Genomic DNA, 13,632 nt, shown 5'->3' on the forward strand with positions numbered 1-13,632 from the left:
GATGACATGTATATATTTTGCTACTGTAAATTACGATTTTAATGCTTGTAAATTATCACAAATGTCATGACTTGTCAAATAAGAGATAGTATCTGTTGTACATGATTATGTTGGATTTTAGAAAAATTCCAAGTGTGATTGTTCTCGAATATAACGGGCTCGAATAAAGAAGACGCCATTCTTCAAACATTTAAGAGATTCCTTTTATATGAAACTGTAGTATAAATTAATAATACTGTATAGATATAATATCTATGGATAAGGTAAATACGTTTGCAATATATAGTAATGCAGTATTGCAATATTTTAAATATATTTTCATTGAAGTTATGAAATATGATTGTTACTTTAATCAAAAAGATTTAATTAAAAGAGATTGGTCATGCTGAATCATTATATTTGGAAATATAATTATTCGAAATATATAATATTTCAATATTTTATCGGCAAATCAAATTTGTTCCATATGTACATAATATAAATATGATAGACTGAAAAAAGTTATTATTGCGCGTATTGAAATAGCTGAGGTTTGTGCCAACGCAGTATCGTGAAACATTATTTACATTGATGGACTGAAATTTAATGTCTCTGGAAAATACGTAATAATGTAGAAATTTCTCATTTATTGCGCGCTCCTTTATACTTTGTAAATAAAATCCTGAAATCACCAGTGTATAACTTGTATCAATGTTTGTCATAACAATCGAATTGTATAATATAGGATGTTCCAATGAGGTGTTGTATATTTTGATGAAATAGATAAAATTCGTAATGTGTCGCTAAAATATACAGACTTTTGGAACATTCTGTATATTTTACATATATGTATCGTTTAAACAGTTCTAGCTTAATGTATTATGCCATGTAAATACATCATATATAATATAATATACGTATATGTATACATATATGTATGTATATATGACATTTTACATATGTATGTACGTGTATGTATATAATAAGACACTCGCGTGTATGACATTGAGCTAGGCTTGAGGCCTATCTTTAATACAGAACTTTCCTCTTGTATGCATATTGTAATATATTTTATACGCAAACCGTAAACGAGAATTGTTATTATAAAATTCGAATTTGATTTTGATTAATAAATATTTAATTCATGAAATATACTGTATTTTTTTAATGTTAAAAACCGTAAAATAAGTTGTTTTAAGTAGGAATAATCTTAAAACACACATTTATATACACATTATGTTCTGAAATATTTGATAAATTTTAATTATAGTACTGCGACTTTTGTAAAAAAAAAAGTCAAAATTTTGTATTATATTGCCAATTCATTTCTGTATTACAACACTTTATACACACAACAGATGATTATTGATAATAATTCATGTACACTAACATAATTTTTTTTTAATTATTTATTTATAAAGAAAATTACATTAGTAATTGCTTTTAGTCGTGCATGTAAGCTACAAGGATTTAAAATGTTACGAACTGTTACCCCTGCAAATTATGCATCGAATCACAAATATGTTCAAACAAAAGTTGTACGATTTTAAGGGAAATAAATCTTTTCAAAATCACATGGAGATCGTTTCCACTTTTTTTTTTTTTTTTTTTTTTTTTATAATGGAATGGTCTTTCTTTACATAACTGATTTCCCTAATTATTTTGCATACGTAAGTACTGAGGTAGATATATCGAAAAATTAATAGTTCGCAAAATTTATTATATTTTATTCTGACACATTTTGACATAATAACAAATATCTCATAAACTATTCATTTTTTGATAAACATCGTGATATTTTTATTCACAGAATAATAAAATGAATTATTATGAATTAAAAAAACATAGTTCTCAAAAATGGCATGTAGTTACAGAGCTTATAACATTTTAAATTCCTTATGCTATATAAAGAGAAGCAATCTCATATTCTTTTCAACTTAAAAAATTTTAAAAATACGATATAAATTAATTTCAATAGTGAAAGCAAGCAACAAGAATCATTAAGCAGCGCGTTTTCGTAAATAATTTCGCTATAATTAATGTGAAAAATTAACCGAAGAGACCCAGTGCATTTCTAAACACATGTAAAAATAGGCAACATTAGTTATCTCATGCACAACGAGAATATTTATATTTAATTATTTATTATTATTATTAAATTATCATTCAATTATTATTATTATTATTAAAGTATTCAGTATTCTCTTTCTTTCTCTCTCAACTCGTGATCGGTATTCATTTACATAAAGCTCGAGTTACAAAGTCCTTTTGCAATGCAATAAATATAATAATTATCTTTAACACTTATTTTATAATTTTCATTTTATACATTATTCGATAATAAATGGCAAATTAATGAGATCATAGTGAATTTAGAAATATTTACATCTACTTTGAGTCTTCAACTCACGATAAACTAAATTTTAAAAGATATAAATAATCATTTAATATCTCAATACAGAAAATGTGCTTATAATGAATATACATAATGATTTTATCCCGAATTTATTTGGATCAACATTCTTCTTTCAAAGAATAAAAATCGAATTATTACTCTCAGCTTTCAACTGACATTTATATTTGCTTTGAGTACTCAGTGCTATATAGCCACGAGTTCAAGTTTATCAATAAAATAACTGATTTTATTAAGCGCGTAACTCAAACTATTTTTTGTTGACTTTGTATATATTTTGATTGCGATGCATAAAATTATGTTATTTTATCGATAAATCATAATATACGCAATTGAAATAGTCAGATCAATTTCCAGTGTGAAAGATGTAAATACCAAATACTTCACAAATATTGACTAGGTTTACTTTTACAAAATATAATGCAAATAATGAGCTGATCATAACAATCAGAAACAAGAGTTTTCTATGTATCATTAATATATTTTTTATTCAACTTATTTTACAAATTCAAAATATATGTATATCCATCGCAACTGGATATTTTAACGATAGATACTATAAAAAGGACCAATGATTATTTTAATATTTTTTTCAATGAAATAAAAAACAATTAAAAGGTTTTTAATGGAGTTTAAATTTTTTGGAAATGTGAATAAATAACAAAACGGTACTCTGCATAATTAACTTTATTTAAATAGAATTATTCAATATTTTTTAACGCGATAAAATGTCAAAAAGTAAATAATTCCGATAAATTATAATCAAACTTTTATTCGAGGAAAATCAATTTCTAAGTTTCAAGAATCTATCATTAAAATATTTTTCAATGAAGTTAGAACTATTTCATAGAGAATTACAATTTGTTGTTACAATAATACCATGTATTTTTTTGCAATTTTCTATTTAAGTCCGTATGTTAGATGTATTGAAAAAAATGAATAATTTAAAAAAAAAAAACAAGATAATCAATAGGTTGAATATGAATAAATCCAAAAACAATGTAATAAAATGCCAATGTAAGCCGATACAAGTTATTAGTGTGTACTTTATATGTATATAAAATACACTAACAACTTGTGTCGGCTCACATTGCCATTTTAATATATTGTTTTTGAATAATTTTATATTCTTATATAAATTCGAAACTTCTGATAATTTTGTAGAAACATTGATAAGATGTTTTTACAAAATCTCTGACAAGTTTATCACAAAACTAATTATTACTATAATATATATAGATGTACATGTATTTTTTCTCTATATGTAGACAATTTTACGAAACAATCATGATTAAAGTGTAACTGCAGACACGTTAAAAATTGATACTATTTGTTTTCAATCAATTTTAAAAAGTTTTTATGATAACATAATGGAAAGTGTGCATGTTTTATCAGTTAAAATCCACATTACATAACTTTTATTTAATACAGCTTGAAAGACAGTTTGTTAAAGTATAAATTAACAAAAAATAGTCTACTCTGATAAGATAAAAGTCAATGAGAAGGGAATACTGGAAATTGAATTCTGACTTTGCACTAAATAAAATTACAAACATTATAGCATCCTTATATAATGTGAATGATACATTTATTGGGCCCTTCCAATTTGCTAGAATGACTATACCTGAGAAACGAACGTTTCATATTTATGCTAGATAGCCAAGGGATTGGCTTTCATCTGTTTTGTGTAGATTTCTTCGCTTTTGCAAATCAATTCTTATGCAAATAAAAAGCAAATTGAACACTCTTCTCATTCTCATAAACTATGATTAATGTTGTCGTTTTGTCACATTCCGCTTATTGATTTTGCGTTCGTCGTTCTCCAATAATATTTTCTAATTTCCGTGCAACAAAAGTTGTAGTTTTTTTCGGAGGAGATGTACTTTCTGTCATTTCTACATCTGTGTCATCAGAAAGTAATCGTTTTCCTACACTCTTCTTTTTTGCGTCCACACATATCATCATCTTATTGATAGCTTCTAAATCCTGAAAAACATCAATCAAATAGAAAAGTTATTTTTTAAATACTTTTAGGCGGGTACTAAAGAAAAGCAAGTTATAAAACTTATATTTTAATTTGGCTATTTTACCTTGGCTGGGCTACGACTGAAGCAATAACTTAATTGCGGTGCCGGTGACGCACTTATAGCCTTCGGATCTAGAGTGCGTGTCATAATACTACCAGTAACACGTCTTATTGGAGAATTAGCAGGTGCCTTTCCTTTCGGTAAAGGACTCAGCGAGAGATTCATGACACTACCGCGAGCCGATCCAAATTTGTTTGCAAATTCCTTGACTTGTGGGACATACAACGTATTATAAAACTTAATTAGATCGCCGCGTATGTCTCCATCGAAGTTTTGCGATGTTCCGGCCATATTTGTTGGTGTAGGTGGAGTTACATTTTCCGCTACTGACATATTATTATCTTCTGATCTTTCGTTACTATTCGTCCTCGAATCTCTGTCATTAGAAGCTCTTTCGATAAGCACTGATCTATATATATGTGATTCAGCCTGCGGCTGTAAACGATAACATCGCATAATTTCAGTGAATGAATTTCTTTCTATCCTAACCAGTTTACATATTACATAAATTGCACACATTAAGATCTGATCGAGATGCCGATCCTTCATCAATTTGGTACGTTCCTTGACAGAATATTCGAAAATCGTCCAGATCTTTTTCTTATCGTTGTCGGATATTTCCAATGAATTGCACAAATCTTGCATGCGTACGCATGCAAGATTGTAGAACTTTCGGAAGAACAGAGCGACAGAGCCTGTTCTCTTCGGTTTAGCCGCGTCTCTGTTCGTTGATTGTGTGGAATTATTTATTGCTTGCGTACTTGATGGTCTAGAAACGACAATTTGTTCGGGAACCAGAAGTATTCTTTGACCATTATCCACTAACATTCTGTTAGTGGATAATACACTCTGTCCGACACGAAGAACACTTTGACCGGTAACCCTAGTTTCGGAGAATAATCGCTTCTTTGCTACACCAGATGCTGCGACAGGAGATTGAAATCTAAATATATAATACAATATATATTATTCTTTATAAAAAAAAAGAAATATTTAATGAGAAAAATACTTAATTAATTTTTCAAATTGTTAGATTATGATTTGGAAAAAAAAATAATATCTATATTAGTATTATTATTATTACGTTATATTAAAATTGGTATATGTGAATTGTAAAATCACACAATTATATTCTCTCTTATAAATCTTATATCTTTTTTCTCTTTCCATTAAAATTTATTAAAATAATTTTTCTAATCTCTTAGTTTCTAAAAGAATCGATAAGTATAATACCATTTTTGTTTTTTTTTTTTTGGTTAAACACTGGATGGTTAAATTATACCTTTCCGAAGCGGACGAAATCGGACTTTGTTGAACATCATGTTGAGTACGTTCCCGATCCAAAGCAATCCGTCTTAAAACAGGTTGACCAGGCGCGTTTGGGTCAGCAGTTTCCAATGTGCCAGGCAAAGAAACTTCCTCACAGCTCGGCACACCATCTACCAAAGACTCAATAGTTTGCCACAAAGGACTGTCACTTTGCCATGCTAGAGACTCCAAAATCTTCTCCTCAATATGATTCAAGTGCTTAACAATATCCCGCGACAACTGATCCTCAGCTCTTACTATAATTTCTATAACCTTATAGAAATAGTAAGCATCCAGATTCAGAGCTTTCAGTATCCAAGGAAATACTTTATCGTTACTTTTGTATGAATATATAACTATCTCCAAACAGCAGGCAAAAAGGCATTGGATAAAAACTGCATTCAAAAGAAGATTCTGTAACAAATAATTATTATATGAATATGCTGTGCTTCAATGATTTTTCAGTCTATAATTATCTTCATTTGTATGAACTTACAGTTATATCATCATTCGGTTTTTTACGTTTCTCGTCGTTTAGAATCATTTCTAAAAGCTTGTAAAACAAGGTTCGTCCCATGCGAAGACGGTTTTTTCCAAAGTCAGATGCTGAACCGTCGTTCGTGTTGGCAATATTTGCATTACTATTATAGTTTGCACAAAATTGCTCACCAATCTGTTTAACTTTTGCCTCGAGTGAAGACTTAACATCCTGAGAACAATTGTTCAGTATTTGTAACAAACTTTCGCTTGGAGCAGATTGTCCAGCTATCAAAGCTTGTAACTTAATAACACTTTGAGTGGCCGTAGTCACTGGTGTTGTATTGGACATATCCTTCGATCGGAGATATTTACGTCCAGTTAATGGCGTGGGAGGTGCCAGATATTGTATCTGCTAGGAAAAATAAACAGTTATAACTTACACATAACAAATGATTACACTACTATACTAAAGAACTTGATTAGAGGGTGCATGGATGAGTGCATGTGCGGTGTGCAGCTCAGCGTTTTCAGGTGTTGCATTTACACTACTATAACTAAATAAAAATAAATATCCTTGAAACTTACCCCAGCATGCTGTTCCCTCTGCATTTGTAATCTTTCATGAAAATCTTCAATGTTCATCATTTGCGTAGGGGATCCAATATTTTCATTAGCGTTATGGCCTGAAACAAAAAAATCACATAATCATAAAAATTTCTACTTGTAATCTAAAAAATAATAAGCACATAGGCTAATTTTGTTTGAGAAAACATATGATTAGTAGAAATTAGTTCGATCATTTACAAAACGGAAGCATTTGCACAAAACCCACCTTGTAAAATTTCATATTTAATAAATTCGCCATGCTTAGCATCGTTTTGCATAAATATATTTGAAATTGATATATTGTTCAAAATTATTCTCCTCCATTCCGCTACAAAGCAATCACAATAAAGCAAATATACAAATTTATTAAGAAAAAAAGTAAAATAAACTTAAACTAAACAGGTCGCTAAAAATACTATATCTTCTTTTTTGGCTTTTCTTTTTTCATCTATAATTTACAAGTTCCGATATCTTTATTGTGTTCTATACATATATTACATGTATATTATATAATATTTATTTTATGTATGTATGTTACAAATAATAAATAAAGTTTCATACATATATATAAAATAAATAATAAAATGTTAAATGATTAATGTGTATTAAACTTTTATTCGTATCAACTTTAATTGGACTAAGTGCACATTGATCCACCCAAATTTGTTATTAGATTCAAATTACTTACAGGTTGCATCTGGGAAGTGCACTATCAGTGTCATTATGTCATTCTATTGTTTTGTTTTTCTGTGCTAAATAAACAATAAATAGTCTGTTTTCTGTTTCTACACGAAACTGCACTAGAACTCTTTCTTGTTTTTGACAAATATCAAACATATTCCTATCTCACATTAAGTTTCAAGTGTATTCTAGTTCAGTTACAGAAAATAGACCTACTGATACATTGGACACAATAGTGCTGACGCTCTTAAAACACAACCTAAGTTGCAAACAAGTAGTAATGGTGCAGCATATACATTCTTGCTTATCAAATCACGTAGACAATTTACAGAAGCAAAAGAAGCCAGTAGAGAACATGCAAGACTAGAACATAAGCACTTATAGCAATGTGTTATTTTGTTCTTGCATCAGTACTAATTACTATACATAGAGCAAAGACCTTAATTTAATTATAAATAATTTGCATACCTAAGAAAATTCTCTCATCAAAGTCTCCAACACTTAGCATACGCTGTTCATAAGATTTATTAATGGCCTTGTTGTTACCATCAAAATTCAATGCCTCTAGCATACCAGAGAAATTTGACTGATCACCACGTAAAATTTTCTCATTAAATAGTTTGTTAATGTAATTCTTCATGCAGTATTCTTTTATTACTTTAGCCTCAACAGCTATTGCATCATGACGCTCGCACAGCAAATTAACAATGCAATTTGCTGTTTGTGGCTGGTTATAATTTTCATCATTAAAATTTGTTGGTAAGCCTGTAATTTAGAAAATATGAGATAAAATTGTTCTTATTGAATCATGATATATCCACTTTAAGACAAATTCTGAAGCACTCACCAGGAAAATTTGGATTGAACAATTCTTTTCTGTTAGATAATAGAGCATTGCTATATATAAGATCGCAGCAGACTAGTAGGAGATGATAAGAGTTAACAAGATCATCAGAGATATCGTGAATTGCACCTTTTATGCATATAAACAATGTCCAACAAAATTCAAAGACTCTAGTGGGTGTACAGGGCACTGCTTTGTGCCTTCTGGATCTATGTGGTTTCGAGATATCTTCTCGAGGATCTTTAAATATATCCGCAAATATGGGCTGATATTTCTTAAATATAACCATAGATACCGAGAAATTAGCTTCTAGCTTTTCTATTCTAGCTCGAAAGTCTTGTGGCATATTTGCCATATCTGCCCATGACTTGCTCTTTGTGAAGAATTGTATCAGTGGAAGATTACACAGTTGCAAAAGACGGGTCAATGACACACAATTGCCTTCCACATTAGTACCTGGTCTTCCTACTGTGGGTATAGAGAATTTTCTACAAGCGACATAAACTGCACATCCTATCCAATGCAACTGGTCACCCTGTAAATACATATATTAAATATCCTTTTGAACAAATAATCATACATCTATATTAAATATGTTAAAATATTAATAGGAGAGAAATGCTATAAAATAAAACAACACAAGGAAAAAGATTGTCAAACTGTAAATAAAAATATATACGCATTTATATACATGGCAAAAATAAAATCAATCGACAATTTCTACGACGCGATCCTTTTGTGATTAACGAACTAAATAACTTGTGCTTTGAATAATCGGTCGCAAGGTGAATGAACGCTCAAACGTTGCCCGATTGTCTCGCAAGAATGATCGGCGATTCAAGAACGACATCATGCATCAGGACATCGTCCTCGATGTCTTATACAAAGCAATATCGTACTAGCTGTCGGAACGGCTGCGCTATCGAAAGATAAGTGTTACCTCGAGAGTATAATTCTGCCGAATAGTCTCGTAGGATTTCCAAGCCTCGGATGCGGCGGTCGCGTCCATATTCAGCTTTTGGCAAAGATCTTGGTGCCGGCTGTACATCGAGTCCTCAATATCATCCGATTGCCCCATCTTTTCACGCCGCGATCCAGCTAGACAAAAGATCAGACGAAATACTACGAAGAAAAACACTCTTTACAACGCCATACAAAAACTTCGTCGCACTCCAACAGGGTTGTGCTGTAAAGGATTGGCGGGAAACGACACAAGCGCCGACATATTTGCCATGTTGGCGGGAATATATATAGCGCAGTAGCAGTAGTGGCACCACTCGCGCGCCTGCGTGCATTTGCGGTGCACGATTTTTAATTGGACATCGTTTTCCGATTGGTTCAGAAAATTCGAGATGCTGGCGCCATTCGTTTGATTCGTTTGTCGGGTCTTGATCTGGTCAAATTAGGATAACGACTCGTTATCTTATCTCGCTTTTCCGCGATCAACCTCCGGTTGACGATGATTTCGATTTTATGATTTCCTTCAATATTTTTTCCTGTTTTCTTACGCGGATGCAATTGATAATCGAGATATACGTGCGATTAGGAATCATGAATCATACATATCTTTACTCTTCATCTGCACATACACGACGCTTTATTTACCGTGCTTGCTGAAACCCCTAGAACTTTAGGATACTTTCTTATGACAGTCAAAATTTCGAAAACAAAAAATCTCAAAAAAATTATACAATCAATCAAAATCTTTTAAGTTTATCATGTACTTTCCCATAACAATTTTATATGCCTGTTCTACAATAAGATGGCAAAAGATATAAATTGTAAGAATTGAATAATACTCAACTGTGCGAATCAATTCTTACAGATGTCGACATACCGCATATGGTTACAACCAGTATATAAATGCTTATTCTTGAAAAATTGCATACAAAAATTCTATTAGGTAAATCTATAAATTCTCTCCAAGGAAAACGAAACAATCAAAATAATGTCAATTTGACGTTATATTGACATTATTTTGATTATCTCGTTCTCCTTAATATATAATACATGGGATATAATACATGTAACATATATATACACTATAGTATTTTCATATTTCGTTATTATGTATTTTCGTATGCGCTATTTTTCAAGAATACAGCTTTCTCATCTCTTGATATGGTTCTCTGATCTCTAATTATAATGTAAATAGAATTATAAGTTCGATACTCACATGTTTTTGCGCTTTTGTAATCATATTCTGTCTTTATCATTAGTTACGCTAAATTTAGTTACATAAAACAATAGAAGCGCTAAAGTGTCCAAATCGAACGCAGCCGACATAAAAATAACAAAAGTTAGTAAATTTAATAGGTATCAACGAAATAATATTTCAATAATTTTACTCACTTTTATAATTTTTATCTCAATTTTAAAATACATAATAATTGACTCCCCCAGATCTTCTCGAAATCGGTTTTTTTCTCTGATTTAGGATTTTCTCCCAATATTTGTATTCTTAATGCTATTCATTGCTATTTAAGTTAGCGAAGATCCAACAGTCTATACATTTTCTCATTCGCATATGTCATTAAAATGAGAACGGAGTTTGTGAAGAGAGATTTTAAAGTGGAGAAATTCAACTGTAATATTTATAGTTAGTTAACTGAGGAGAAAACTTTCAAAACGCATTTCGTCCAAAATTTTATTTTATAAGTTATAAATGGCATAGTCTTTAGTGTTAAAAGACTCATATCTTAAACTATTTTACACTACAATGTTCTGAAAATATTCTTTTATCAATTTATATGTCGAAAAAGGTTTTGACTTTCGAAATGTTATGTCTTCTTTAACTAAAGACAATCAAAATTTATTTAACATTATTAGAAATAATTTAACAATTTTGTTTAACAATTTTACATCTTTGACTGGCAAATTATTATTTTCTATGAGATGCATGGTTTCTCTTTCGTTTTCTGAAAATCATAAATTTTGAGTAAAACACTTAAGAGTCTGCTCCTCAATACATACTTAATATATTTAAAAAGCTTATTTTTTCATATATAAAAATTTTATATGATTATTAATTTTTGTAAATTTTTGTTAATTATTATCAACTACCAATACATTTTCGTATTAACAGGCATTAATAATAAGAATAAAATATTATATATAATTTTTTGAAAAATATTTTGCATTTTTTAGTTTTATTTCTTTTTAGTAAAACATTTATATATTTTAATAAACTCTTTTTAATGAAAAATCAACAAAAATGGACAATTGATGAACTCCCAGAACGATTTTTATCGCACCGGAAATTTTGGACATTGCGGTCTGCTTAGGATGCAGTTGGTTTTTTGTGATAAAAGATATTTATACATAACTTCTTTAATTGCGCATCTTACGTTATCCTTTTGTAAACAATTTTTACATTATATTACACATATAGATTATATCCAGGGCTGGGCACGTATTTAAAATATTTTGCATTCTATATTTTATTATGAAAGTATATAAAAATATTTTATATTTTGTATTTCTCTCAATACTAATAATAAAAGATTGAAAATATTTTATATTTTAAATACTAAGATTGACGATTAATGTCATTATTTAAATTACGAAATACATAAAGCTTTCAACCTTTCAATTTTAAATACAAAATACGTAATACTTTCATATACACCATTGAAATATAAAATCTACTTTTATTGTAAAAACTGTGTTTTAAATAAAAGTATTTTAAATACATATCCAGCTCTGATTATATCATAATTATTTATATCATAGCTACACAAATAAAAAAATATAAATTCAGAAAATAAGTTTTCTTACACTTTTTAATATAAAAAGATAAGAGAAAAAGATTAAGTAGTTACACTTTTGAATATTGATTCTTAAAAAAATTCCGAAAAGGCATCATCTTCTCGATATTTATAATATAAAATTTTGTATTTAAATATAATATTATAATTTTTATAATAGAGAGAGATTAATATTTTACACCACTAAATTGATTTTTAGAATTAATGGTTACACTGATGAAAGTTTTAATTTCTTTCTGACTCCATATTATACAAAATACATTATCTGTGGTTTTTTTTTAAATCGTTTGATTCATTCCCAACAAAAGATAAATTTTGTGAATTGTCAATGACGTTCACAATCAGCGGAAGTAAGAACAAAAAGTCCGCTGATGCAGAACTTCAAACACACCGGACGGGAATTACGTTTTTGACGCACCGCGCGATATACATTTATTAAACGAGGCGTGATGTGCACAAAATAAATAATACAACAGTGTGATTCATAAAAATGATGTATCTTCGGAATAGTGTAAGTCATATAACAAGTTTTACCCTGAATTCTGAAAGTAGTGTAATACAGATACACACATACGCACATGGAGTGTAATTGATAAGCGACATTACGCGGCGATAATTTATTGCAATTTTCTGTGACGTAATAATTATCTATGGAGCTTTATCATACTTTTCCTCTGTTAATCGATACTCATTTCTTTATCGTCGCACGTCTCTGCGCAATTTATTTGCCGTGTTATCGCTACTACGATATTATAATATATACCTATAGCGTTTGACATCGTTTGCACACAGGAAAATTGTTTTCTCATAAAATATACACGCAATCGTCCAATGATAAATGATTCCTCCGATGCCCTCATTGTGTCTTCACCAGGGTGCCTGCATAAGCTCAAAGTAGATCGAGCATTATCCAGAACAAGTACGAATGTTATTGAACCGCTTAACATTCATGTACCATCCAAATATTTTTATTTTAATATATATTTTCATCAGCAATTGTTTAATCGTTTCTTCTTCGCGGTATCAAGCAGATGCGCCGAGAGAAGAAAGCATTGTGCACACCAAGAATAAAGCGCAAACGGTGAGTCAATGTCAGTGTCTGCGTTCAGTTATGCGTGGGTACATGCCACTCTTTATAGCGTCTCTCCCCGCTAACGTCTCACCGCGCTCTTCATCGTCGTCATCACATCATCGTCGGTTCGGCTAACAATAAAAGAGATCGGCGAACCTGTGCCCCGTTAGTATCCGCGTGTTCCCCACAGCGAGTGCGGGATCTGCTCTCGGCTGGAGAGCATCGTTTCCGAAGATTGTGCCCACACGATACATGCCCATTCGACACAATCGCGTCAAGACATAAGAGACATCGGAATCGTGCGATTCTACAAGATTAAGTGATATTGAACTTGACCTATATATCCAAGATACACCGAAAGCGTAGCGTCGAAGTAAATCGATCGAGACGATCCC

General features: G+C 30.4%; 1 protein-coding gene across 1 annotated transcript; it reads right to left on the reverse strand.

The window, feature by feature from the left end:
- Positions 1-3,958: 3,958 nt before the first annotated feature.
- LOC108776207 (retinoblastoma-like protein 1) lies at positions 3,959-9,476 on the reverse strand. The gene is made up of 9 exons (XM_018542744.1): positions 9,339-9,476; positions 8,402-8,933; positions 8,023-8,319; positions 7,100-7,201; positions 6,853-6,950; positions 6,284-6,676; positions 5,762-6,201; positions 4,483-5,422; positions 3,959-4,378 (listed from the first exon to the last, which is right to left on the reverse strand). The coding sequence occupies exons 1-9, from the start codon at positions 9,474-9,476 to the stop codon at positions 4,190-4,192; spliced, it is 3,129 nt and encodes a 1,042-aa protein (XP_018398246.1). The 3' UTR covers positions 3,959-4,189.
- Positions 9,477-13,632: the final 4,156 nt, after the last annotated feature.

Source organism: Cyphomyrmex costatus, unplaced genomic scaffold (genome assembly GCF_001594065.2).
Source record: "Cyphomyrmex costatus isolate MS0001 unplaced genomic scaffold, Ccosl1.0 scaffold344, whole genome shotgun sequence".
NCBI classification, from domain to species: domain Eukaryota; kingdom Metazoa; phylum Arthropoda; class Insecta; order Hymenoptera; family Formicidae; genus Cyphomyrmex; species Cyphomyrmex costatus.